The 27329-nt window shown below is 45.6% G+C and overlaps 8 protein-coding genes across 8 annotated transcripts; 6 read left to right on the forward strand and 2 right to left on the reverse strand.

The window, feature by feature from the left end:
- The first annotated feature begins 2001 nt into the window (after positions 1-2001).
- Positions 2002-2636, forward strand: LOC137304892 (histone H2B 8-like). The gene has a single exon (XM_067973684.1). The coding sequence runs from the start codon at positions 2002-2004 to the stop codon at positions 2380-2382; it is 381 nt and encodes a 126-aa protein (XP_067829785.1). The 3' UTR covers positions 2383-2636.
- Positions 2637-3302: 666 nt separating this feature from the next.
- LOC137304893 (histone H3-like) lies at positions 3303-3713 on the forward strand. Its single transcript, XM_067973685.1, has one exon. It carries the CDS (start codon positions 3303-3305, stop codon positions 3711-3713), a length of 411 nt encoding a protein of 136 aa, XP_067829786.1.
- A 1526-nt stretch (positions 3714-5239) lies between these two features.
- On the reverse strand, positions 5240-5990 carry LOC137304894 (histone H2A-like). Its single transcript, XM_067973686.1, has one exon. The coding sequence runs from the start codon at positions 5988-5990 to the stop codon at positions 5601-5603; it is 390 nt and encodes a 129-aa protein (XP_067829787.1). The 3' UTR covers positions 5240-5600.
- Positions 5991-8583: 2593 nt separating this feature from the next.
- Positions 8584-9062, reverse strand: LOC137304895 (histone H2B type 1-L-like). Its single transcript, XM_067973687.1, has one exon. It carries the CDS (start codon positions 9060-9062, stop codon positions 8682-8684), a length of 381 nt encoding a protein of 126 aa, XP_067829788.1. The 3' UTR covers positions 8584-8681.
- An 8808-nt stretch (positions 9063-17870) lies between these two features.
- LOC137304975 (histone H1-like) lies at positions 17871-18647 on the forward strand. The gene has a single exon (XM_067973750.1). The coding sequence runs from the start codon at positions 17871-17873 to the stop codon at positions 18645-18647; it is 777 nt and encodes a 258-aa protein (XP_067829851.1).
- A 767-nt stretch (positions 18648-19414) lies between these two features.
- On the forward strand, positions 19415-20077 carry LOC137304976 (histone H1-like). Its single transcript, XM_067973751.1, has one exon. The coding sequence runs from the start codon at positions 19415-19417 to the stop codon at positions 20075-20077; it is 663 nt and encodes a 220-aa protein (XP_067829852.1).
- Positions 20078-20662: 585 nt separating this feature from the next.
- LOC137304977 (histone H1-like) lies at positions 20663-21148 on the forward strand. The gene has a single exon (XM_067973752.1). The coding sequence runs from the start codon at positions 20663-20665 to the stop codon at positions 21146-21148; it is 486 nt and encodes a 161-aa protein (XP_067829853.1).
- Positions 21149-23689: 2541 nt separating this feature from the next.
- Positions 23690-24286, forward strand: LOC137304978 (histone H1-like). Its single transcript, XM_067973753.1, has one exon. It carries the CDS (start codon positions 23690-23692, stop codon positions 24284-24286), a length of 597 nt encoding a protein of 198 aa, XP_067829854.1.
- The last annotated feature ends 3043 nt before the right edge of the window (positions 24287-27329 follow it).

Below are 27329 nucleotides of genomic sequence, written 5' to 3' on the forward strand. Positions count from 1 at the left end.
GTTCCCTGGATGCTCACCAAGACAGTAATCAGCTGCTGCTAGAAGACCATCAACTCAGTGAAGGAGGCCCTTTGGTCTGCCCGAAACATGCAGGTCTTCCCGCTGACGGAGCTGTCCATGACTGAGTGTTGCCGACTGGCACATTCCAAGGTCCAGGAGTACGTGCTGAGGGTCGCACTGAAGCGAGGTGCAGCCTCGTCAAAGGTTCTATGGGGAAAGGCCACCATGTAAGGCCACCCCGCTTTGTATTGTACAGAATGTATTGGAAGATATGTACTGTGTTTTGAATTGTAATAATGAGATCATAGTGTGTACAATCTGCATGGTGTTAGTTTGAACAGCATTGCTTGAAATTGTGTCTTTTTACATTGAACTATGTGTATCTTTAAATTTTATGAAATAAAGTATATCTTGAGATATAAAAAAGTGGACTCAGGCTTTTAACAGCTGATGACCCAAACTCCACCTGGATTCCCGCATGATCGATTTCACACCATCTGCAACTGGAATGGAGCTGGTTTGTGCACTGAAAGGTGAAGATTTAATGCCTATTGCAGCTAAACAGCCCAGTTCGCAGCTCCGCTGGAACAGTTTCCTGACAGCCACGACTAACCAATCCAAAAAGAGTTTAGTTTGTCTCATGTAGGTGGAGTGCGTGAGATGCACTGCCCTGTGAAAACCAGCACATCATCCCGTGGAAAGGCATTGCAGGAAATCTGAGCCCATCATACGTGTCTCGGTGAAATTGCTCTTGATAACTATGGGGGTGAAATTCACCTTGGGCTGCGGCGCAAAACGGGCCATAGCGAATCGGCAGCTCGTTTTACTCTGCCCCCGATTTTATATTCCATTGACTTCAATGCAAAAGAAATTTCGTCTGAGTGTAAAAACGGGCTGCCGATTCGCTATTGCCCCTTTTACGCTGTTGCCCATAACAAATGTCACCCTCTAGGATTCAGCAATAATTTGAACAGTCAGTCACTTTTTTCATTAAGGTAATTGGCAATGGAACCAGAGGTGAGATGAGGAGAAGATGCTAGAGATAGAGAAGGTGACAGATCTAATTGAACGGCGGAACAGGCTAAAAGGGTCTGAATGGATCCTATGTTCCTAGATTTTTTTTTTACGCAGCGAGTGGTTATGATCTGGATTGCGGTCCGTGAAAGGGCGGTGGAAGCAGATTCAATAATAACTTTCAAAATGGAATTGGATAAATACTTGAAAAGGAAAAAAAAAAATTGCAAGGCTGTGGGCAAACAGCAGGGGAATGGGACTAAATGTTTCAAAGAGCAGTAGTAGAGGCGGGTACAATTTTGTCTTTTAAAAAGCATTTGGACAGTTACATGGGTAAGATGGGTATAGAGGGATATGGGCCAAGTGCAGGCAACTGGGACTAGCTTAGTGGTATAAACTGGGCGACATGGACATGTTGGGCCGAAGGGCCTGTTTCCATGTTGTAAACTTCTAGGTACGATGGGCCCAATGGCCTCCTTATGTGCTGGATCAATCTATGATTCGATGAGCCAAGTGGCACCTTTCTGTTCCCAGGCGCGATCACATAACTGATCAGTCCCCAGGTCACCCTGCCGAGTTTCCCAGCCCTAACTGGTTCAGCCCCCTTGATCACCTTGAATTCCCTCCCCCCCCCCCCCCCCCCGCCCAGGATCGCCAGACTGATGGTGAATTTAGTGCGGCTCATCGGGGCGAAACAGGACAACGTGTTTTACAAAACGGACATTTCAAGCTCCCCCCCCCCCCCCCGGTGGTGTTGAGACCCTCCCACAGTTTGCACTTGTTTGTAGTTTGCCTGAAACCTGAGTGAGCGTTTCTGATTGGCCAATTAGACCCCATTGTTTCTATCTCATAATAGCAACATCAAAATATGCGCCTTTTCACCAATAGGAATGCATCAGTTTCCGATTCCTCATTTGCATACAGCGAGCTATTAAATAACGCGCCCAAGCGGGTTTTCCCCACAACAAACCTGTTTGTTCGTTCGGGATGCCTGAAGCGGCGTCAAAAGGTATGGCTCCTAAAAAGGGGCCAAAGAAAGCGGCCACCAAGAAGCGGGCCAAGGGTGAAAAGAAGCGCCGAAAGACAAGGAAGCAGAGTTATAGCATCTACATCTATAAAGTGCTGAAGCAGGTCCACCCGGACACGGGCATCTCCTCCTCGGCCATGAGTGTCATCAACTCCTTCGTCAACGACATCTTCGAGCGCATCGCCTGCGAGGCTTCCCGCCTCATCCGCTACAGCAAACGGCAGACCATCTCCTCCAGGGAGATCCAGACCACCGTCCGCCTCCTGCTGCCCGGGGAACTGGCCAAACACGCCGTCTCGGAAGGGACAAAGGCCGTCACCAAATACACCAGCTGCAAATAAAACATCTTGATATTCCGCTTTAAAATTCAACCCAAAAGGCTCTTTTCAGAGCCACTCACGATATCCAGAAGGGACTATTTGTTCTCAGTTGTTTGTCGTTTGAAGTATCGACAGGATCTCAAAGAATGAAACCCCTCACCTTTATTTTCCTTTCTTTCGAGAATCCACGGGCATTTGGAGCTGAAAGCCTGACTTAATTTAATCGTAAAATTAACTCCACCGTTTCATTTTTTCCTATGTTCAGATTTGGTAGTGTCATGGAAATTTTGTATTAAAATATTTTTGTTAACTTAAAATGAGTTGACATTCCTGATTTACGCTATATGACCAATACAAAATATTGTAGTTACTGTGTCATGTTTTGTACGAACCACGCCGCTGAAAACTTGTGAAATTAAATCTGTCAGCTTATATCAAGATCCAGTAATTTTCAATGATCAATGTAACATAATTCAGATGTAATAATAATGACTGATTATTCAGTCCCACAGATCAGTTCTTTGGGCACCGCAGGGACTGGTGGGCATATTGGATGCGGGAGGCAACATTATTATGTAATTTGATAAGTTTCCTTTGTTTTTATTGATGATTTGGATTTCTATTCTGCCCCTCTAAAAAGGGGGCATTTTAGTTACTTTAGTTAGTTTTTTTGGTTTGATGAGCAGCCCAGTGTCTCCTTCTGGGTTTCTAAAGAAAAGTTTTTATTCTATAAACGCCCTTTTTATTTTTGTTACTTTTTCCCTCTTTTTTTCGGTTGAGTTACAGTATTAGAGCGGATTGAAAAACGCGCCAATCAAATAAAAGATTTCTGGAGCTTCCAGCCAATAACAAGGTGCCACTCGACCGGCGGGCACTATAAAAATCACAGCCCAGTCTCTTTCGGCGAAGAATTAAAATTCAGATCGAAAGAAGAGGAAGAAATGGCGAGGACCAAACAAACTGCGCGCAAGTCCACCGGAGGGAAAGCTCCCCGCAAGCAGCTGGCCACCAAGGCCGCCCGCAAGAGCGCCCCGGCTACCGGCGGGGTGAAGAAGCCCCACCGCTACCGGCCCGGCACCGTGGCCCTGCGGGAGATCCGCCGCTACCAGAAGTCCACCGAGCTGCTGATCCGCAAACTGCCCTTCCAGCGCCTGGTCCGCGAGATCGCGCAGGACTTCAAGACCGACCTGCGCTTCCAGAGCTCGGCCGTCATGGCCCTGCAGGAGGCCAGCGAGGCTTACCTGGTCGGCCTCTTCGAGGACACCAACCTGTGCGCCATCCACGCCAAGCGGGTCACCATCATGCCCAAGGACATCCACCTGGCTCGGCGCATCCGTGGGGAGCGCGCCTAAAATTTTCCGCGGCACTTTTACGTATTTAAGTAACGAAACCAAAGGCTCTTTTAAGAGCCACTAACTAAATCCGTTGGAAAAAAGGCTGTGATGCAGAGAAGCGACTGAAGGGCAAATGTTTGAATAACATGAATGTTAGTGGGTTTTTTTGCTAACAGATTAAGAGCAGCATTTGCCTGATGTTAAATCAACCATACAACACAAAAGCAGGCCATTCTGCCCATCGTGCCGTTGCCAGATCTTTCAAAGAACTATCCAATTAGTTCCCCCCCCTGTTCTTTCCCCAATACCTGCAACATTTTTCCTTTTCAATTATTCAATTCCCTTTTCAAAGTTACTTTTGAATCTGCTTTCACCACCCTTTCAGGCAGCGCAATCCAGATCGTAACTCACTGAGCATCTCATCCCACCACCCCCCCTCCCTGCCCTATTAATTCAAGGAAAATGCGAAAAACAAATTAAAACCACAAGAATATCATAAGGAATGATAGAAGGCGACCATTCGGCCCAATGTGCCTGTGATGGCTCTGAAAGCGTTCCGCTTCCTCCCATTCCCCGCCCTTTCCCCATATTTTATTTTTCAAATATTTATCCACTCCCCTTTTAAAAGCAAGGCCATTGAATTTTACAGCACAGCTATTCGTCTGAAAGAACTATCCACATACTCCCTTTCCCAAAAAAAACCTTCAAATGCTACATATTTCATATTTGATCTTCTTAAAAAGCGATTAAAGTGATTGTTTCCACCGCTGTTTCTGGCAGGACATAGATACATACAAACATACAATTTAAAATAGTTGGCAAACGAAGTAGAGGGGAAATGCAGAGATTTTTATTTCACACAGAGGGTTGTTATGATCTGGAACGTATTACCTGAAAGGGTGGTGGAATCAGATTCCATAGGAGCTTTCAAAAGGCAATTGGACATGTACTTGAAGAGGACTAATTTTCAGGGTTATGGGGAAAGAGCTGGGGTGTGGGACTAATTGGGCAGCTCTTTCAAAGAGCTGGCACAGGCACAACAGGCCGAATGGCCTCCTTCTGTGCTGTAAGAGGCTATGCGTTTTTGGCGGGAAATGGCAGTTGGTTCCCTCCCGCTGTTTGTTTTTTTCTCTCTCTGGTCACAGAACCGTCACATTCCCACTCGGTGCGTCCGCCTTCGCAAACCTTTTTTTTTCTTTATTGTAACATCAGCCGATGGTGTTTGTCCAGAACGGACTCCTCCCGAGGCCGTACCTCAGCCCGCCCTCCAACACATCGCCGAAAAGGCATGAAATAGCCTGGGGGTTGTGGACAAACTCTTTTCGCTCCTCTTTCGAGAGAAAGATGGTTCAGTGACTCCTTGCAGCTGCTGCACTGATAAAAATGCAGCATTTTTGTTCAATATTTCTTACAGGTGTTCTCTACCTTGTTTCTTAGTTTAACATATTATTTAAAAAGAAAAATCACAAAAAAATCACCAACAAAACTATTGTAACGGCGTACAGGAACAAATAATCTTTAATAAGATAACATTTTGATTGCAAAGCGTTCCTGCTGTTCACACCAGTTAAATCCTGTAGACTATACGTTGTTGGCCACGAATTTAGATCTTAGATTTTATGTCGAAAACATTGGGTTACATTCACCTAGTAAATTAATTCATTGCTCAACAATATTCCATATATAGTTAATATAGATAATGAAATTAGATGAATTTCGGGACGAAACTCCGCTGGCAGATTCCCAGTGGAGGCTCCCTGAAGGATACAACGTTTAATATAACTTTTCTAAGTTTGTTTAAATTAAAATCCCGAGTATACGCGACAATCTGATTCGAACTCTTTAGAAGGAGGTGGGTGGCTCTTAAAAGAGCCTTTGTGAATTTGTTGAGTGATTTCTTTGTCTTTAGGGGTAAACCTTGCTCGGGTGCCCGGTTTTCTTCGGCAGCAGGACGGCCTGAATATTGGGCAGAACCCCGCCCTGGGCTATGGTGACCCCTCCCAGCAACTTGTTCAGCTCCTCGTCGTTGCGGATGGCGAGCTGCAGGTGGCGGGGGATGATCCTGGTCTTCTTGTTGTCGCGGGCCGCGTTGCCGGCCAGCTCCAGGATCTCGGCGGTCAAGTACTCGAGAACAGCAGCCAGGTAGACCGGAGCTCCGGCCCCGACCCGGTCTGCATAGTGACCCTTGCGCAGCAGCCGGTGGATACGACCAACTGGAAACTGGAGACCGGCTCTGGATGAACGAGTCTTGGCTTTGGCGCGCCCTTTCCCTCCAGTTTTACCACGGCCAGACATCCTGTTCAAACTCTCAACTACTCCAAAATAATCGGGTTGCATCGGTCGCTTCTGCTTTTATATCAGTCGGCGGGATAGGGACGCAGTCGTTTTTCATTGGTTAATTATATTGTCTTTGTTTCTGATAGGCCTTTAATTCAGGAGAAATATTAATATTTGGCGAATGGGAATCGACGTCTTATCCATCCCTAATTAGCATAAGCTGTTTTTCAAGTTAGATAAACAGCAAACTTGTAAACTCGGTTTTGGTTCTTTTTAGTATTGAAGCACACCCTACACCCCCCCTTCTTTTAAAAGGGGGGCCTAAAAATCACAACAAAAAAAGAAAAAAACAGCAAACTTGTGACCGGTATGCACCGCAGGGACTGGAGTGGATCCTTGACCAATATAGTAAAATTATTATTTGATTTTTATTTGCTTTTTATTAAAAAAAAGAACACCCTAAACTCCCCTGATTATAAAAGGGGCCTAAGGCAAAAAATCCCAGCAAACTTTGGGGACACACGGAATTTAAATAGGTTCCCAATGTCAGTAGCAAAAATAATGAATTCCAACTGCAAATCCAATTCATCCATTCCAGCTTGTAAAATGAAAATAAAAGTAATGCACCAGAGAGTCCCCAGAGAGCAAATCGCAAACTCACGAGCAGATTGAGTTTATTGGTGGCTTTTGTCTGAGGGGAGCATATTAGACAAGAATAAAACCATTAAAAGAAAAGTGTAAGAAATGCCGCATTACCCTACATAAATTCTCAATAGCTGTAAGAACACACATCCTAGTCCTTGGAGGAGAGGCAGAGAAAAGCCGATTAACTGATCTCTAGCGCCAGACGTCTGATTTATGAAGAAATAGTGGAGAAACGGAATTGCAATTGAAATACACACATTCTCACACAGTATTCTTTTTCCGGAAATGTTTTAAGGGGATTTCACGAATTGAGAGGTATAGAAATTAGGAGTATTTTTAAAGTCATTATTATTATTAATAGTCAAAAATGCAATGTCATCCCATTTCCCCAATCACATTGCATTTTGCTCTCTTCAATTTTGGAGCAATTTTGCTCGCTTTTTGCCTTCCTAATTTTTTTTCATCATAAAAACTATGTTCGTACATCATCCAGTAATTTCGACTTGTTCCAGTTTATATTCTATCCATTGCAAGGCCATTAATCATTTTAATGCTCAACATTAGTACAGAGAGAATGAAGACGACAATGAAATCGTTTTTTCACTGGTTATTTCTTCTGCCATTGTTTCTGATCGGATGTAACCACCTCCTGCGGAAAGGACTATTAATGTAAACTCGTTTTTATTAAGTAAATTAGAATCAAATATCGAGCACTGTTCCCTGCGATTTTCTATTGCAATAAAGGTAAGTAATCAAGATCTCGTGTGATTGATCAAGCTGTAAAGAAAATGCTGTTGGCTGAAGTGAACATGCTTTCTAGTCGAGACTGGAAGCACTTTTCAGATGACTTTCTTGGGCTGCAATTTTCGCCTGGTAGCCTCTATGATTCGTATTGTATGTCTCATGAAGTTGGCTGCAGTAATTTCGCTTCTGCGATAACTCTCAAAGCAAAGACAAAAGAAAGGACATCACACATTGTGCTTGAATCCTGGGGCGAATTCATCAGAGTGCAATCTTGTCAACTATTGTATGTAGCTCTGTCTCTCCTCGATTTCTGAAGCAGTAAAGAAAATAGCAAGAAGACCCTTAGTTAGCCCATACAGGACCCTCCTGTCTGAACTTACAATGCACTTTATTCTTAATATTCAACCAATTTTATTCAGATGAAAATCCAGGTCTTCAGCAATTCCCTTTTGGTTGAATGGTGGACAGCAATATAGACCATATGGTTCACCTATAAAAGCCTGAGATTCTTCACTTCAACATAATCTCTAATTGCTAATTTAGTCCTGTGATTGAGACAATGCTACGTTATTCTATCCAGATATTCACCTCAACGAAGCTGCCAATTACTGTTTTTTTGTTTAATATTTCATTAGCACTGTCACTAGAAAATGCAACTAAATTGCTCTACAAATGTGTCACCGAATTCATGACAAACAAAACATCCAAACAGGCTCTGATAATTCTATTTTTTTGTTACAGATCTCAAGACCATGTAAAGAGGGTGATCCGTTTGTCAGTGTCACACAAAGACATACCACTAGAGTAGTTTTGTTGCTATGGGTATGTAGAATCGTCGATTAAAATTGATATCTTACCGAAAACTGCTTTAATCTGAGTGCAGATTTTCGTCTGTAATTAGCAGAGCCTTAATAAAGCGGCGAGGAAGGACATGGGAAACTTAGCCGTTTTCAAATAACGATAATACATTCAGTCTGGCTCTTATTTAATTGCGCCTTTTACGTTTGTTGCTTTTACTGCTTTTTTTTCCTGCTCGAACGTCAGTTTTTAAGTTGATTTAAACAACCAAATTCAACATTCCCCGAGCGCCACTGCAGCTAGCTGATAACACGCACCACATTGACGACGAGGTGTCGACAAATTAGTAAACTATCCGCGAGTTATCTGATGGGAACACACCAACTTTTGGCCACAAACGCTGCCTACAACAGTACCCCACTGGACATCGTAAAACATCTTCGCTTGGATTTAGCCCTCGTTTGATTATTGTGTGTGGCTCTTAAAAGAGCCGTTGTGTCGGTTTTTTTTTACCCGGGTTACCTAAAGGGAATTGGTGTATTTAGTAACAGCTTTCGTGCCTTCAGAAACGGCATGTTTGGCCAGTTCCCCCGGCAGCATGAGGCGGACGGCACTCTGGATCTCCCGGGCTGAGATAGTCCGGCGATTATTGTAATGAATTAAATGGGAAGCCTCTGAGGCGATGCGCTCGAAGATGTCCACAACGAAGGAGTTCATGACACTCATGGCCTTGGAAGAAATCCTGGTGGCGGGATGGACCTGGGTTAACACTCTGTAGACATAAGTGGAATAACTCAGCTTCCGACTTCTCCTCCGCTTCTTAGGAGTTTTCTTGTTGATTTTGGTAAGTGACTGCTTCGATAACTTTCTAGACGCAGCCCCTTTACTCGCCGCCTCAGGCATTCCAGTCAATTCAAACGAATTCTACTCAATCAAATTTAGACGTCCGCCCGTCTCATATATAGACACCGTTATGCTAATGAAGGATGCAGAAAGAAGGATTTTTGATTGGCTAATATCCGGTTTTCAGCCAATCATGTTTCAGATTATTTTCCCACGTTCGGAGCCTATGGCCAATCGGAAGTACGAATCGTCCGGCTTGTCCACAAAAGGTGGGCGGTCCCGGTAACCACTCAAAGCAGAGGGCGAGGTGACCTTTGACACCAAGGACCGCACCCAATACAGTCAAGATCTTGTGCTTTTCATCATTATAAGCAATGCTGATGAAGGATCTTTTCAAACATTCACAGAAACCCCACCAATCTCTCCAGGAAAGAGATAGACCCAGATGGCGGATCAGGACAGGTTAACCGTTAACCTTGTCATTTCTCTTTTCAGATGATAGGTTAAGTTGTTTTGTGAACTTCTAGCATCATCTGCTTTAATTTTAGCCGCCTGTGATAGAAGATTTAAGAAGTATCCACTAAGTTTATTTTTTAAAAAAAAACATAACTTCTTTCACACTCTTAACTAAATTTGGTTTCAGAAAAAACTACAGGACTCAAAAATACTGCCAATTTTCTACTGACTCGTATATTTAACCTCACGGTCTTTCTATCGCCCCTGTAGCCGATACGCTGAGTTTAATGAGGCGCCAGATTGTCCCCTAGAAGAATCAGCACAAGATCTGCAGCAGAGTAAGGAGCATCATTTTTCCATTTATTTTAGTGAATGCTTTAGGTAAACCTTCAATATTATTACAAACATGTTCCTAAGTGAATGCTGAATACATTTCGTCACGTAAAAGTGATACGGCAGGTTCATAACTAGACCCAGCCGACAAATTGTGACCCAGTTCAGGTGAAAATCGAGGAGGAAGGGGAGCATCAATGTCTTTAGCTCCTTTTTTGGTGGAATTTGTGGGTGGCTCTGAAAAGAGCCTTTTGTGTTCAAATGGTTTGCCGCTCCTGTCCCGTCTACCTCCTCTTCGGGGCCTGTCGTTTACGCCCCACGGCCCGAGGTGCTGCGGGCCGCTTGGGTGCTTTTTTCGCCTTGGCAGTTCTCCCCTTCTGGGGGCTCTTGGCCGCCGACTTCTTGGCAGCTTTTGGTCTCTTGATGCTTTTATGAGGTTTGGCCTCCGTCGCCGCCGTTGTTGTTCTCTTGGGGGCCGGTTTCCTGCCCCGTCGTTTCTTCTTGGGTTCCCCTTCAGCCTCCTGAGGTTTACTGATCTGGAGGGAGCCCGGACCGCCGTTGGACCCACCGCCGCCCTGCACCAAGGAGCCTTTATTGATTAGAGTTTTAACGGACTGGACGGGCCGAGCGCCGCCGCTCTTCTCCATCTCGTAGCCCGAGGCCGAGATGGTCTTCTTCATGGTGGCCAAGGTGGCGGGAGCCTGGCGCTCCTTCGTGGCGGCCACCGCCTCCAGGATCTGCTCGGCCACCGCGGAGGGGGTTTTCTGCGGCCGGTAAGCGCTCTTCTTCTTGGTGGCTCCCGGGACCGCTGCCGGGCCGGTAGGAGCTGCGGGAGCCGCAGGTGCGAGAGCGGCGGCAACAGCGGGCAGATCCGTCTTGGCAGGAACAGTAATGTCAGCCATCGGTAACACGACGTCGCCACAAAGATTATGGAGTAAGAGCGGCAGCGGCGGCTTTATAAAGGCGCAAGGCGGACGAGGTAGAGTCAACCTGCCGCCCAGCCGCGCCCTGTGCACCCCCTGCCCTCTGCACTTTGTGTTTCTCTCTCTTACAAAACGGGCGAATTTTCTTCGAAGCCAGATACCCTGAGATTATACACGTGCATCATTCTGACGGGAACAGCACCTGCTTTGATATCAAACCGATTGGCGTCAAATGAAGCTAAATGGAAGTTTGCTATCTTCCACAGCAGCTGATCTGAGCTCGTGAAACCAGCAAGGATTATAAACTTTATTTATTCGTTTGTAACATTCCCGGATTATATCTAACACCGTGCTTGCAATTACCACTCCGATCCCTGCGGAATTGATGCAGTTAACATATCCGAGAGAGTGCGTTTTCTTATTCGAATTATGAACTTTTAAATGTCTTGCTAACTCCTGGCACAATAACACAATTTGGGCTCGTCGTTAACAGATTGAAAGTAAACTCGCCATTATACCATTAAAATCAAATGTGTCGGACGAATGATATCCAGTGCTCCTTGTTCACTCCTCCTCAAAACTCTTTACAGTTTTTCTAACCGAAAATAATATTTTTAAAAATGGGATTCTCATGTCCCAAGATTTTCAACTGAATTACGTTGAATACATCAAATCTTGAATATTTCTTGAAAGGAATAGTTAGGAATCTTAAACCACTCTGTTTTGAGCTTTGGATAAATTGTGATTCACTTTCGAATATTAATCATCCATCTCAGAACATTTAAGTTAAACATATTTGTTTTGAAAATTTGTATTTTTCCTACCATCACAATTATTCATAGTGAAATCTGAATTTATAAGGACATGCTCAGAAGTTGCTTGTGTTTATAAAACGTAGGTGTCAGCTTGGGTCAGTAGTGGCACTTTGGCATCTGAGTCAGAAGGTCAAGTGCCACTCCAGATATTTAAGCACATAATCCAGGCTGAGACCTCAGTACAGTACTGAGGGAGTGCTGCACTGTCGGAGGCGCTGTCTTTCAGATGAAACTTTAAAACGAAGCTCAGCCCACCCTCTCGGGTGCAGGTAAATAATCCCGCAGAACTGTTTGACAAAGAGTAGCAGAGTCCTCCCCGTGGCCTGGCCATCAATTATCCCTCAACCAATACCACTAAAACAGGTTATCTGGTCATTCGGTACATTGCTGTTTGTAGGACTTTGCTGGGGGCAAATTGGCTGCCAGGTTTCCCTCCTTACAACAGTAATGACTACATTTAAAAATAATAATAATAGGCTAATAGGCATTTTCCTGTATTTGATGTGCTCAGGCGAACCAATAGTCGCAGGCACAGGAACAGGAAAATTGCCCTGATGTTTTTGTGCTGGGGCATGTGTGCTGAAGAGAGCTCATGTGATAGTCCAACTTGCTGCTCATCCCTAGTGGCAGATGCTTCCCCTTGTCAACACCCTGTACAAAGACTTAACATGGAGTATGCAGCAAATGGCTGTGCACACAGTAACAAGGCCAAGTGGTTCGAGATGGTCCACCATCACCTTCACATGGCAATTAGAGATGAACAATAACTGCAGACTTGCCAGTGTCGTCCACATCCCGAGAACAAATTTAAAAATTACAACCCGTGCTCATCTCACAATGTCAAAACAACAAAGATACTCCTCCTCAGCTAGCCTTCAACATGAGATTGATGCTTGATAAACAATTGCTCACTTCTTATGTGGCGATATGGTATAACAGAGTGCTCTGATTAGCCCTGTATCACTGCAAGATTCAGATTCATTTACGAACTGGATAAAAATATAAACCCACAACTAGCAGCACCTAGCTACAGAGCTGGCTCAATTTTATAATCCTCATCCTTGTTTTCAAATCCCTCCATTCCCTCTCCCCCTCTCTATTTCTGTAACTTCCTCTAGCCCTACGACCCTCCGAGATCTCCGCGTTCCTCCAATTCTGGCCTCTTGCGTATCCCCGGTTTCCATCGCTCCACCATTGGAGGCCCCTAAGCTCCATAATTCCCTCCCTAAACCCCTCTACCTCTCCTCCTTTAAGACACTGTGTCTTTCACGTGGCTCAGTTTTAAACTTTTCTTGATAATGCTCCTGTGAAGCGCCTTGGGACGTTTTACTACGTTAAAGATGCTATATAAATGCAAGTTGTTGTTGTCTGTCAAAGTATCTGCAGAGAATCCTGCTCCTCTTGCTAACCAGATATGAGCTTTCAAGTCAAACGAAGCAATTAATTAAAATTCAATGGAAACATAAATCGTGCGGTTTCTATAACGGTTGGCTGATCAGCAACACCAGTTATACGCCCGGACCATGAGTTCAAAATCTATGCCATCATCTAGTGAAGTCATACTTTGACCTTGTTGATCAGGATGAATTGGTAGATCATCATTTAAGTGTAAGTTCAAGCATCACTCCAGAGATTTGATATGATCCAGGCTGACACTTCAGTGCAGTACTGAGGGAGTGCTGCACCGTCAGAGGTACTGTGTTTGGGATGGGACGTTAAACCGAGGCCTCATCTGCCCTCCCAGGTGGACATAAAAGATCCCCTGGCACTATTTGCAGAAGAGCCAGTGTCCTGGCCAATATTTATCCCTCAACCAACACCTAAAAACAGATTAGCTGGTCATTATCACATTGCTGCTTGAGGGACCTTGCTGTGTGCAAATTGGCTGCCGTGTATCCTACATTAAGCGACTTCACTTTGAAAAGTACTTTGGGCCGTCCTGCAGTTGAGAAATTTTAAGTCTTTCTTTCTTTCATCAGAGCTGGTCCCCAGTTCCCAGTTGGCTTCATCCGCCGGCTGCTGCTCAAGGGTCACTATGCTGACAAGGTCGGGCCGGAGCTCCGGTCTACCTGGCTGCTGTTCTCGAGTATCTGACCGCCGAGATCCTGGAGCTGGCGGGCAACGCTCGCCATCCGCAATGACGAGGAGCTGAACAAGTTACTGGGAGGGTTCACCATAGCTCAGGGCGGGGTCCTGCCCAACTCCCAGGCCGTTCTGCTGCAGAAGAAAACCGGCCACCCGAGCAAGGTTTACCCCTAAAGACAAAGAAATCACTCAACAAATTCACAAAGGCTCTTTTAAGAGCCATCCTCTCTCCTCCTTTAAAGAGCTACCTCCTAATTTTCATTCCCAATTGAGGTCATTGAATGGGCTGTTATAACAACCCACCTTGACCTCATATTATGAGTAGAGCCCAAGTGTTAGTGGTCTGAAGATGGTGAACGGCTTCTGGGGCGGTCGAAGCTCCTATCCCAGACTCTGAAGAGGAAAACCCGGGATCAATGGGGTCGATGTCCCGATTGCGCCGCTGGAGAGCGAGGCTCCACGATGTTGCTTGAATCGAGCTCCCATTTATACGAAGCGACTCAAAACCAAACGGGGGGTAGAAATTAATCTTGGGCAGTTGTGCAAAATGGGCGGAATCACCTGTTATTCAATTCTATTGAGGAGGGAGGGATAATTTTAACCTAACCCCGCCTGGTGGGAACAGACGGTTCGGGTAGGACTCTCGTTTTCCATCGCATCCGATATTACTCCTTTGACTTCTTGCGGTGAAGGTTCGCTTTTACCCCCGGGATCAGCCGTCTGTTTTGCATATTGCTCGATTTTCATCTGCATTGAAATCAGTGCGAATGAAAATCAGGCAGAGTGTAAAACAAGCCGCCGATCTGCATCCCCCCCTCCCGGTGTTTAAAGTGTTCAGCCAAACCCCCTAATGGAGCACAAAATCGGACGGGTGTAAATTGGGCGTTGAGCTGAAGCTGGGCGGGTTAGGTTAAAATCGGGACTGAAATTGGTTTCACTCCCCCCGTAGCTAGAGCGGTCTTGCTAGTACCCTCGGTAGCCTTCTGTTTACCAGGAACTTTTACTTCAATTGATTTGTGGGCAGTTTGCTTGATTCCTGTTATCTTCTGACAACTGCCACCAACCCACATCTGTCCAGTTGTGGTTTTATATGACATAACCGTTTGTTTCAAGGTTGGGCGCTAACGCAGTATTGAATGCAATTGGAGTGCTTTTCAATTCCCCTTCTGAAGTACCGAATTTGCCGTCCCTCCTTTATAGTGTCCGTTTTATTGAAACTGCAGTGCGATCATTTTTCCTCTGAACTTTCCTTTCCTGATCCTCGTTGATGGTTCTCTAATTCCTCATGGAAATCAAGGCACATCCCACGGTTTCCTACTCAAGCATGTCATGCTTTCGCAATACTGGACCATTGGAGAATGGCCTGGATATTCAGGGCTCGCTGAAAACAGACACCAGTGAACGTTACATCAAGAACGTTAACGGGGGGGAAGTGAAACCAATTTCAGTCCCGATTTTAACCTAACCCGCCCAGCTTCAGCTCAAGGACCGTTGACTAGGACCATTTTTTGTTACGATTTCTCACAAACGCGAGTCCAGAATAGCCTAAGACCGCCGATCATTTCCTTTCCAGAAGAGTTGTTACAGTAAACAGCTTCGGTAAATAACTCAAATTGTATCAAGTAGCTCGGGGCTGCAAGGAAAGCTCTTACTGCTGACTAAACATAGAAGCCAGAAGGAGGCCATTTGGCCCATTGTGCATCTGCTGGCTCTCTGAAAGAACTATCCAATTAGTCCAACGCCCCTACTCTTTCCCCATAGCACCGCAATGTTTTTCCTCTTTAAGTATATTTCCAATTCCCTTTTGGAAGTTACTATCTGCTTTCAGGCAGTGCATTCCAGATCATAACAACTGGAATCTCTATGATCTTCTGCTCGCGGGCTGCTGAATAATGAATTTGCTCTCCAGACTCTTCAGCAAGCCAGACACAAAGCAGGTTGGAAAATTCAATCTACAATATTATTACTGAGCGGCCCGACTGCATCATATGATGAGATTTGACCTCTAAGGCTGAACAATTTGACATGGTGGTCGACAGGACAGCAGGCTTGTGCACTGTACACAGATAGACTATTCCTAGAGGAATATTAAAAGCTGCAGCGGCGAGCGCTGAGTATCCGGAAAAGTGCTTGTGAATGTGAGATTCCAACAGGCGCTTCTTCGAACTTGATGTCTTCCCTTATCGTTGACACAGTCATCCCTGCAACAACAACTTTGGGGAAAGCGATGTATTAGCACAGGTTCAACAACTTCTAAAAATAAATTTGTAACCATGCCCGGAAGAAGGTCGAGGTTTCCCGTGTCCGCAATTGCGGGTCCGCAATTTTCCTCTAGTCGTCGCAAATGGTACAAAAATGTCGAGCCAGCGAGCGCAGAAACGAAAAATCCAGGTTAAACTTTAGGGAACAAAATCTTTAGAGTGATTGGGTAACTTCTGTAGAATTACTTTCAGTACTAGATCAGAATGATTAAATTGTATTTTTTTAAAAAGGAATGTATTTTAAAATCAAAATCGGTGGATGACAAACTTTAAACATAGATTGCGTCCCATTTGAACATTACGTTTACTATTGAATTCTCCGTGGACTGTGATGCCCTGTCTCTGGTTCAGTGATAAATTGGTTGAAGAAATGTAAAGAGATTTCTCAGATCAATAATGTATATGTAGTGAAATAATTATGGAATAAATCGACCCAGTTCATTGGCGAAATAACTTATGGATTGGACGGTGCTTATCATGAGACGGAACACCCACAACTGCGATTGAGTGATTACAACCATCAATTGACCACTATTCATTGAAAAGTTAAAAAGAGCACAATTATTTTCATTCCGATGCTCATATCTAGTATATTATTTTCTCCGGGATCCATTTATTCCTGATTTGGTGAATTGGCTGCGACCTCAAGCCTTGGAATGTATTGTAGCGCATCTTTAATATTTAAAAAATACGAATAGCAACTGATGTACAAAATATTTATTTTACATCGGCACCATAATCATTTAACTTGAAAGCATTCATTCTTAGAGAGAATCTCCCTAATAAATTCAAATTTTATTAGTTAAATTAGAAATCTTCTTTAGACCCTCAATCCCAACCTATCCTGAGAAAGATCAAATATCTGTTATGTAAAGCTCGCTAATAAGCATTGAGTAATTGGTGGTACAATGACATGCACATGAGTTGCATTATAAAGTTTTTTTGTAAACTGGGCTGAGTTTCAAATCAGATTGGTTGGTTGTCCATTGGAATTACACCCTGATCAGGTCATAGTATGGGGCGTTGTGGGCTCGAACGTCTCCTCTCAAACTCTCATTGCTCACTTGTCCGATACACTAGCAATAGATATAAGCACATTTGGTACAGGTGATGTAGCCTATAACTTCCCACGGACATCTGAATGAGTGGTTTGTGTAAACAATAGCTGACATTTGTGTCTATAACGGAAATAACTCACGTCAATTCTGAAAAAAAATTAAATTAAAAAAACGAATGTCATTGAATAGTATTGTAAACGAATTAAGTTAAAGATTTTTGGGAGTACTCGGTATTTTTCCAGCAAATCAGGAAAAAAGTTCCAATACAAGTACATTTCAAAATACTACATCCCATTCTTGGAATCAAAAACCCTATTGCAGGTATTTATTAACGCAAGCGATCCCATTGGCTTAATCGAACTTGATGGTGTGTAGTCCCCGTTTCTGAATGACTTGTGTTACTGTAGCCACATTTATGGAATCATTTAAGAGCAACGTAAACTGTAAAATCACGGATTCTTTTTAAAACTTTTAACTTAGCAACTCTGCTTTGAAGGAGATTTTTAATTTTCAACTAAACCTCAAAGTTTATTAGTTATTTCTAAGGAGGAAAGGATAAAACCCGAAAATGCGCCGCCGATTTTTGCACCACGATGCACATCAGGGCGTGTTTTAAAGATCCTTGGCGCGCAACGCCACGGCTATTGGAAATTTTGCAGCGGGTGCGTTGGAATGGCCCGGGTTTAGGAGGTCGTGTCGGGCGGGTTTCGCAGGAATAAGGGGATTAGTAAAAGGGAGAAACACAAAAGGAGAAAGGGAGGCTGAGGGGGAGAGGAGGCGGGCGGCGGGTTGGTTCCAGTCCGTCCGCCTTTGATCTATAAAAGCGGCTCCTCCGCGGTCGCTGCCCTTTAGTCTCAGCCGCGTTTGGTGCGAGACTGGGACAGGGAGAGAGAGAGAGAAAGAACTGCCCCGGGGGCCCGGCAACCCCGAGCTGACCATGGCGGATAGCGACCCAAAGGCAGACGATGCCGGAGATTCGGGTGTCGACAAGGCGATGGCCAAGAAGAAGAGGAAGCAGCAGCGGGCCCTTCAGAGCCGCAAGAAGACGGGCCCCACCGTAGCCGAGCGGATCCTGCAGGTGGCGGCGGCCGCCACGGAGCGGCGCGGCATCTCGCTGGCCGCCCTCAAGAAGGCTCTGTCCGGCAGGGGCTACGACGTGTCCCGCAACAACACCCGCGTCAACCGGACCGTCAGGCAGCTGGTGAAGAAGGGCTCGCTGGTACAGACCGCGGGCATCGGGGCGTCGGGCTCCTTCAAGTTCAACAAGTCCAAGACCCACCCGGACCCCGCGATGGTGGCGGCGGCAGCGGCGGCGTCGATCAAAGAAGAGGCCGCCAAGAAGAAATCTTCAGCTAAGAAACCCACCCCGGCGTCCTCCAAGAAATCGTCCCAGACCAAGACCTCAGCTGCCAAGAAGAGCCACACTGCCAAGCGCAAGGTGGCGAAGCCCAGGAACGCGGCGCAAACCCGCCGCAAGCCGAAATTCGCCGCAGGGAGAGCCGCGCCCAGGACCGTCCGCGTCCATCTCAAGCCCAAATCCGCCAAGGGCAGGGCGGTGTGGGATTATCAGAAATACAAGCCCGCAAGAGGCAAGAAGGCGGCCAACACCTACCGCAGGCGATCGCCAGCCACCAAACCAAAGCGGCCGGTGGGGCGCCCCCGGAAAGTCCCGATTGTCCGGAAGTATAGGGGAAACTATTGTCGGCAAAAATAAAACTCTCAAAATTTATCTGAACACAACGGCTCTTTTAAGAGCCACGGATTTTAGCAAATTTGAGCTAAACTAGTTACCACTGTGCCAGTTTTTTTTTACATAGCTTGCTGCAGTTGAAAAGAGATAGATGTGTAATTTTTCCACAATATAAAGGGAGGGGATACGAAATTCACTCATTGCAGCAAATTTCCCTTTCGGAAGGTTCAGTGAGTCTTCGATGGTTGGGAGCAAAGGAAAGTTATCCAAGTCCCAAACAGATCCGGAGAGCAAGAAAGACCAGTGACAATTAGCTGCCAACTGTCAAGGGCACATCCATCGAGCCTTCTGCACACCAGTGTGCAAAAGGCCACCAAGGTCGAGAAAAAAGGCAGGAAAGAAAAGCAAGAGATAATTGATTAGCCGGTGCCAGGCTTTGTTCTTAAAAGCTTCTTTATTGTAAAGGGAAGAGTGTAACTCGGGAGAGGCAGGGAGTTCTGAGAACGAATGTGTTGTATTAGGAAACAGGCTTGATCAACTCCCAAATTAGATATCTGAAAAGACAATTGTCACTCCAGTGTAGGGCACGGTTTGAAACAAAAACACTAATTGCCCTTTCAGTCATTTGAGGAGATGAGATGACCCCGGATCCTTTGAGCTGGGGGAGACCTTTGGGCTGCTTTGGCTCTGTAACGTCCGGCCCACTCGGTTAAATAGCTCCGGCTGACGGAAACCCTTCATTTCCCCTACAGTATCCGTGAAAGATTCGAGGGACAAGTCCCAACCCAGCCATGACCGACACTCTGTCTGCCAAAAGCCCCAGGAAGAGGACCAAGGCTTCCCACTCCGCCAGAAGAACCGGCACCACCGTGTCCGAGCAGATCATGGAGGCGGTGGCGACCACCAAGGAGCGCCGCGGGCTCTCGCTGTCGGCTCTCAAGAAGATCCTCTCGGGCGGCGGCTACGACGTGGCCCGAAACAACTGGCGGGTCAACCAGGCGGTCAGGAGCCTGGTGAGTAAAGGCTCACTGATGCAGACCGCGGGCACGGGCGCCTCGGGTTCCTTCAAAGTCAGCAAGACCCAGAAGGACAAGGCGATCAGGACGGAGGAGAAGCCGAAGACGGAGTCCACCGGCACCAGGAGAAGGAGGAAAGGTTTGGCCAAGAGACCCGCCGCCGCCAAGAAGCCCAAAAAGCCCAAGAAGAGAGGGGCTCCCAAGAAGACCAAGAAACACGGCGCTTCCAGGAAGGTGGCGAGGGGGACTCGCAAGGAGAAAATCACCAAGGGGAGGAAGCCGGTGAGGAGTGGCCGAAAAGGGAAACACACAAAGCCGAGAAAGTTGGCCAAACACCCGGAGAAGGTGGAGGAGGCGGACAAGCCTCCCGCTCATAAGGAAACCTCCGTGTCTCACAAAGAAAGCCAAGATTGCTCAGAGCAACGGGGCAGCACCTGAGCGGAGGCGAAGCACCCTGAATGCTTTATTTTAAAAAAACAACGGCTCTTTTCAGAGCCACAAGACAATCAGCAAAGAGCCGAACTAGTCGTAAAGGCCTTTCTTAAAATAGAGTTTGGAATTGAAAAAATAAAGGGTGGGAAAATACTTGCGCCTATACAACACATCAAGCAGCATTCGAAAGGCAGAACGCTGCGTAAATATTTATGGTGAGGTCCTTCCTCCGCGCCTATCAGGTAGTCTCCAAAGCCGCTGTACATTGCCAGCATTTTTTAAAAAGATATTGTTTTATAGGAACTAAGTTAAAATGTAAGATGAGCCGGGAAGCTGCACGTTTGGGATCTGGAAATTGGCACATTTCACAAGTAGGCAAGTTGCAACAGGACGAAGCACGGGATTGGCAGGAGATTATGACCCCCGCGGCGGTGGTTTCCATCGTGTCCGCTTTGTGCCTTTAAATAGGAGCGACGGCGGCTGTTGCATCTTTTTTTTGACGGGGGGCGGGTCTGGAAATAATAGTTAACATCCATCCTTAAATTGGGTGGCACAGGTGGTGCAATTCAACCGTTCGAACCCACGCCCAAGATGCCCACACTTGGCGTTAACGCCGACCAGCAGAAAAAGAAGAAGAAGCGCCAGCACCGACCTTACCAGAGGAAGAAAGAGCTGCGGATCTCCCAGCTCATCCTCGAGGCACTGTCGGCCCGCAAGCAGCGCGGCGGCCTCTCGCTCGCCTCCCTCAGGAAGGCGCTGCTGGCCAACGGCTACGACGTGGAGAAGAACAAGGCCCGCGTCCAGCTGGCCGTCAAGAGCTTGGTGAGCAACGGCTCGCTGGTGCAGACCAAAGGTAAAGGCGCCACGGACTCCTTCATGCTCAGCAGGAGGGAGCAACAACAGCAGAAGGAATCCGGGGCCGGGATCAAGGCCAAGAAGGAAACCAATAAGATCAAAGGGAGGACCAGAAACGCCGGCAAGAAACCCAGGGTGAAGCGAACTGCGAAGAAGGCAACTTCCAGAAAAACTAAATTGAAAAAATCTAAGAAAGTTAAAAGGAAAAGAAAGACAGTTTAAAGCTCTGAACAAAAAGGCTCTTTTCAGAGCCACAGTATCTCCGCAAAGGACTGAAATAACCATTCTAACCCAATTCATTTCTTATCTAGAAGAAAAATGAACAGGAAAGCTTAGATTTAAAACTATTAATGGTGAATATGTGGAACAGATTACCAGTCGAGGCGGATAGTGTTCAAGGGGAAATCAGATGCACATTGAACAGAATGATTGAGGCCGCATAGGATTTGAGCAGCTTTAGGACAGCGGCAAATAAGTGTGATAGTCCTTTTTTAATCCTGCACATTGACAATGTAGGAATTGCTGAATTGTCTTACAGTTGAAATTAGAATCTGACACTTTTTTCCCGGAGAGAATATGTTAAAAAGATCTGCCATTTGTTCCCTTCAGTATAGCTTGACACCAAATCCTTTGCGGTGGTTTTTCTCTTCAATCAACCGGCTTGAGGTTTTGATTGCCCTTGTCAATATCTGAGGACACCCTCCAATAGATTGATGTCTACAACCTTGATGCAGGTGAGCAATCAGCTGGATCTTGGTTGCGTATTTTAGGTTACCTCAGGAACTACGATTACACCTTAGGAATGTACCCTTTCATGGCAACTGCATGCACTGTTGGGAGAGCTTTAATCGGCATCAATGCTTCAAAACAAGTTATCATATTTAATCTCGGGCCAAAGTTATTTTCATCACTTTACCTGTGCCGTTGTTGGCATTTCATTCTCTTTTCCCATAAAGTCAGGTTTCCCAGGGGTTCTTTCCTCTATGGCTGGGATACTGGAGGTTTTCTGGACCCATTAGTAAGACGGAAAGTCATATTGGAGACACTACGAGCATTCTGGGAAAACTAAAGGGTTTAATCCTTGGTTTCTGTGAATTCCATGTTACAGAAAGGGCTCATGCCATAACTCATAACATCATGGTGTAAAAATTCAACTGACTCTGTTTTGAACCCCTTCAATCGGGTTTCTGACCTTCCCACATCATCAAAACGGCCATAACCTAATTCATGAAATATTTTTTTCTGTGTCTGTTTCCCATGGTGTACTGTCTCATTAAAAATTCTCATCCTTGTTTTTAAATCCCTCCTTGGCCTCACCTCTTCCCCAATTTTACAACTGCCCTCCAGACTCACTGTTCCTCCAACTCCGGCCTCTTGTGGATGCCCCCCTCCCCTCGTCCCACCTTTGATGATCGTGTCTTAAGCTGGATAGGCCCAGCACTCTGGAATCCCCTTCCTAACTTCTCCAGCACCTGCTCCTCATATAAGACTCTTTAAAAACCACCTTTTTGACCAAGATGTTGGTCATCTCTCCCAACATCTTCTTTAGCTTGCATTTTTCCTTTTCTTCCGTTATTTTCGATTATAAAGGATCCCTGGATTCACACCTCCAGAATAAACAGGGAGATTTAATGAGGCAGGGAGCCGGTTTTCCTACATTACAACAGTGACTATATACTCCAATACTCCATTGGCTGTAAAGCGCCTTGGGATGTCCTGAGGTCGTGAAAGGTGCTCTGTATATGTTTTATCTTTCTTTCATTAAGCATATGAAATTGGCACATGACATTTGCTTAAATAATGAATAGTAAAAATGCATTAAAAATTCTTTCTTTCGGTTTATATTGTAATCGTTTTCTGATTCTTTGTGTTCTGCAAGGAGTTCGGCCCCAGTGGCTTAGTAATTTATGAAACTTCGAGTTGGGTCAAATTCCTTCGATTTCTAAGGCAGGAATTGTGCCAAATAGAACTATATTCGGCTAATTTCGGAATACCTAATTCTGCAGAAAATACAATAAGACCTATTATGCTACATCACAACAGTGACTACACTTCAAAAGTGCTTCATTGGTTGTAAAGTGCTTTGGGATGTTCTGAGGCCGTGAAAATGTTTTTTTTTTGTGATTTTAGGCCCCCCTTTTATAAGGCGGGGGGGGGAGGGGGGGTTAGGGTGTGTTTGTGTACAACCAAAGAAAACCAAAACCAGTGTCAAATTAAGATTTTATTATTCTTGTCCCGGATGCACTCCAGCCCCTGCGGTGCCCACCGGTAAATGCAAGGTCTTTTTTTCTTTGATGTTTCTCCTCACCTCACCTCTCATTCAATGCCTTCTCCCGGATTCAGAGGTATGCAAACACGCAAGCAAAGGCGGTTGTTCTGCTCTGCCTTCCCCTTTTTTTCCATGGGGGATTTTGTAGAAAGAGGTTTGTTCCGGGTGTTTTTTTGTCCTTTTTCTTTTAGGCCTCCCCCCCCCCTTTTATAAGAAGGGGGGTTTAGGGTGTGTTTATGTACGAAAATCCCAAAGAAAAACCAAAACAAGTTCAAATCATAATTTTATTATTCTTGTCCAGGATGCAGTCCAGCCCCTGCGGTGCCCACCGGTAAATGCAAGGTCTTCTTTCCATGGCAGAGTAACCCAGGGCTGGGGGCGTGGCCTAGCGGGAGCTTGACTCTACCTCGTCCGCCTTTCGCCCTTATATAAAATGTCGCCGCCGCGGCTCCGCCACATCTTTGCGCGACGTCCATGAGCTTGGACTTTGCTCAATGGCCGATATCGTCCCTGCGAAAGCCGATGTCTCCGCACCCACTCCTCCCGATGCCGCCGCCACCCCGGCCGTGGCCCCGGGAGCCGCCAAGAAGAAGGCCGCTTACCGGCCGCAGAAAGGCGCCACCGCGGTGGCCGAGCAGATCCTGGAGGCGGTGGCCGCCACCAAGGAGCGCCAGGCTGCCAAACTGGGCGCCGTGAAGAAGATCATCTCGGCCTCCGGCTACGAGGTGGAGAAGAGCGGCGTTCGGCCCAACCAGTCGGCCAGTGCCCTGGCCAACAAGGGCTCCCCGGTGGAATCCGGCGCCGGCCCCGGTCCGTCCTCGGCCTCCGTTCTTCTGAACCAAGAGAAGGAGGAGGAGGAGGAGGAGGTCGAGGACTGGACCAAAGGAGGCGCCAAGAGGAAACGACGAGCCAAGAAACCGGCCCAGAAGAGAGCGGCGGCGGAAGCCAAACTTGCCCACAAACCCGCCAAGAAGCGAAAAGCCGCCAAAAAGTTGCCGGCGGTCAAGAGCCCCCGGAAGGGGAAAGCGGCCAAACGTCCCGCAGTATCCAAGGCCGTGGGACGTAAGCGACGGGCCCCGAAGAGGAGGTAGACGGGACAGGAGCGGCAAACCATCTGAACACAAAAGGCTCTTTTCAGAGCCACTCACAGATTTCCAATAAAAGAAGCTAAATGCATCGATTGACGCTCTTCCCCTCCCGAATCTCACTTGAACTGGTTCACAATTTGTTGGCTGGGTCTCGTTATTAATCATAAAATCGCACAGAATGCGGCGGTTAGACCCATCGTGTCTGTGTCGGCTCTTTAAGAGAGCTATCCCAGTCACTGAATACATTTAAGAAGAAGCTAGATAGATTCCTTGACACAAAAGGCATCAAGAGGTATGGGGAGAGAGTGGGAATGTGATATTGAGATGAAGGATCAGCCATGATCATATTGAATGGTGGAGCAGGCTCGAAGGGCCGAATGACCTACTCCTGCTCCTATTTTCTATGTTTCTATGAAAGTTACCATTGAATCTGCTTCCATCACCCTTTCAGGCAGTGCATTCCAAATCATTAGGACTTGCTTAAAAAGTTTTTTCCTCATGTCGCCTCTAGTTCTTTTGCCGATCACCTTAAATCTATGTCCTCTGCTTACTGATCCTTCTGCCACTGGAAACATTTTCTCCTTATTTACTCTATCACAGCCATTCATGATTTTGAACACATCTATCAAATTTCCTCTTAATTTTCTCTGCTCTAAGGAGAACAACCCCAGCTTCTCAAATCTCTCCACGTAACTGAAGTCCTTCATCCCTGGAACCATTCTAGTAAACCTCCTCTGCACCGTCTCTAAGGCCTTGGCATCCTTCCTGAAGTATGGTGCCCAGAATTGAACACAATACTTCAGCTGAGGCCCAACTAGTGTTTTAAAAAGGTTGAGCATAACTTCCTTGCTTTTGTACTCTATGCCTCTATTAATAAAGCCCAGGATCGCAAATGCTTTTTTGACAACATTCTCAACTCATCCTGCCACCTTCAAAGATTTGTGCACGTACACCACCCAGGTCTCTCTATTCCTACACCCCCTTTAAAATTGTACCATTTAGTTTATATTGCCTCTCATTCTTCCTACCAAAATGCATCACTTCACACTTTGCTGAGTTAAATTTCATCTGCCACCTGTCTGCCCATTTCACCAGTCTGTCTTTGTCCTCCTGATGTCTGTTACTATCCTCCACATTGTGTACTACATTTCAGAGTTTCGTATCATCTGCAACTTTAAAATTATACCCAAGTCCAGGTCATTAATATATATTAAAAAGAGCAGTGGTCCTAATACCGATCCCTGGGGAACACCACAGTATACTTCCCTCCAGTCTGAAAAACAACCATTCACCACTACTCTCTGCTTTCTGTCCCTTGGCCAATTTTGTATCCACGCTGCCACTGTCTCTTTAATCCCATGGGCTTTAATTTTTCTAACAAGTCTATCATGTGGTACTTGATCAAACACCTTTTGAAAGTCCATATGGACAACATCAACATCACCACCCTCATCAACCATCTCATTACTTCATCAAAGAACTCAATCAAGTTAGTTAAACACGATTTACCTTTAATAAATCTGTGCCGACTTGCATTTATTAGCCCATACTTTTCCAAGTGTCAATTAATTTTATCTTAGTTTATTGTGTCTAAAAGTTTCCCTACCACTAAAGTCAGGCTGACTGGCCTGTAATTGCCACGTTTCTCCCTCTCCCCTTTGCTGAACATTTGCAATCCTCCAGTCCTCTGGCACCACCCCCATATCAAAGGAGGATTTGAAGATTGTGGCCAGAGCCTCTGCAATTTTCACTCTTACTTCCCGAAATAATTTAGGATGCATCCCATCCAGACCGGGTGACTTTCCTACTTTAGGTACGGCCAACCTTTTAATGACCTTCGCTTTATCTATCTTAATCGCATCTAATATGGCCACTACCTCCTCCTTTACTGTTAAATTGGCAGCATTCTCTTTAGTGAAGACAGAGGCAAAGTACTCATTTAGCACCTCAGCCATACCCTCTGCCTCCAAAAGAAGATCTCCTTTTTGTTCCTTAATTGGCCCCACCCTTCCTTTGACTACCCTTTTACTAGCTTCTCTAGTCTCTCCACATAACAAGTCCCATATCCCTGGTACCATTCTAGTAAATTTCCTCTGCACCCTCTCTAAGTCCTTGACATCTAACCTAAAACCCAGAATTGGACAAAATACTCCAATTAATGCACCTGTAACCATGTTACTTTATGTGGGAATTTGTATATTTATTTTTAACCAAAGACTAAAATAATTGTCTTTGCTTATCTTTACCCAGAGAGTGGTTAGAATGTGGAACTTTCTACCTCAGGGAGTATTGAGGCGAACAGGGGAAGCTAGATAAGTACATGAGGGAGAAAGGAATAGAAGGTTATGCTGTTTGGGTTAGATGAAGTAAGGAGGGAGGAGGCTCATGTGGAGCATAAACACCAGCATAGATCTTTTGGGCTGAATGGCCTATTTCTGTGCTGAAACTTCTATGTAAATTGGCAATTTCTGCTCCTTTTCTCCAGATCTGATACCACTGGCTGCAGATCATCTGGAAAATCACCAAACTCAGGGAAAACCTAGAGGGACAATATAAATAGTATGGGATGATAAAATTTAAATCCAGGATATTAAAGCATTTCTATTTCCCCATGGATATTAACTGCATTCATGGGAAGATATCTGGAAGGTTCCTCACACTTGAAATAAGTCAATTTGTAAAATCTGGCTTCTGTTTTGACAAATCATGAGTCCGGAGATAATTGTTGAAACTTTATGGAAATAATATTTCCTGTTGTAAATGTAATTAATGGAAAGTGCGATTTGAACAGATGTAATTCTTTTTCTTAATCGTTTTTCTGTGCAGCTTTTATTTGAAATTTCTAGGTTTAGGAATATAGGAACAGGAGGAGGCCATTCAATTACATCATGGCTGATCTGTACCTCAACTCCATTTACCCACCTTTGATCCATTTCCCTTGATACCCTTGCCTAATAAAAATCTGTCGATCTTAGTCTTGAAAATTTCAATTGTCCCAGCAGCCACAGCCTTTTGAAAATGGGATCTGGCTGGGAATTCACTACAT

Source organism: Heptranchias perlo, chromosome 39 (assembly GCF_035084215.1).
Source record: "Heptranchias perlo isolate sHepPer1 chromosome 39, sHepPer1.hap1, whole genome shotgun sequence".
NCBI classification, from domain to species: domain Eukaryota; kingdom Metazoa; phylum Chordata; class Chondrichthyes; order Hexanchiformes; family Hexanchidae; genus Heptranchias; species Heptranchias perlo.

Coding starts and splice junctions, on each gene's coding strand:
- LOC137304892 (XM_067973684.1), top strand. CDS start 2,002: ATGCCTGAAGCGGCGTCAAAAGGTATGGCTCCTAAAAAGGGGCCAAAG.
- LOC137304893 (XM_067973685.1), top strand. CDS start 3,303: ATGGCGAGGACCAAACAAACTGCGCGCAAGTCCACCGGAGGGAAAGCT.
- LOC137304894 (XM_067973686.1), bottom strand. CDS start 5,990: ATGTCTGGCCGTGGTAAAACTGGAGGGAAAGGGCGCGCCAAAGCCAAG.
- LOC137304895 (XM_067973687.1), bottom strand. CDS start 9,062: ATGCCTGAGGCGGCGAGTAAAGGGGCTGCGTCTAGAAAGTTATCGAAG.
- LOC137304975 (XM_067973750.1), top strand. CDS start 17,871: ATGGCGGATAGCGACCCAAAGGCAGACGATGCCGGAGATTCGGGTGTC.
- LOC137304976 (XM_067973751.1), top strand. CDS start 19,415: ATGACCGACACTCTGTCTGCCAAAAGCCCCAGGAAGAGGACCAAGGCT.
- LOC137304977 (XM_067973752.1), top strand. CDS start 20,663: ATGCCCACACTTGGCGTTAACGCCGACCAGCAGAAAAAGAAGAAGAAG.
- LOC137304978 (XM_067973753.1), top strand. CDS start 23,690: ATGGCCGATATCGTCCCTGCGAAAGCCGATGTCTCCGCACCCACTCCT.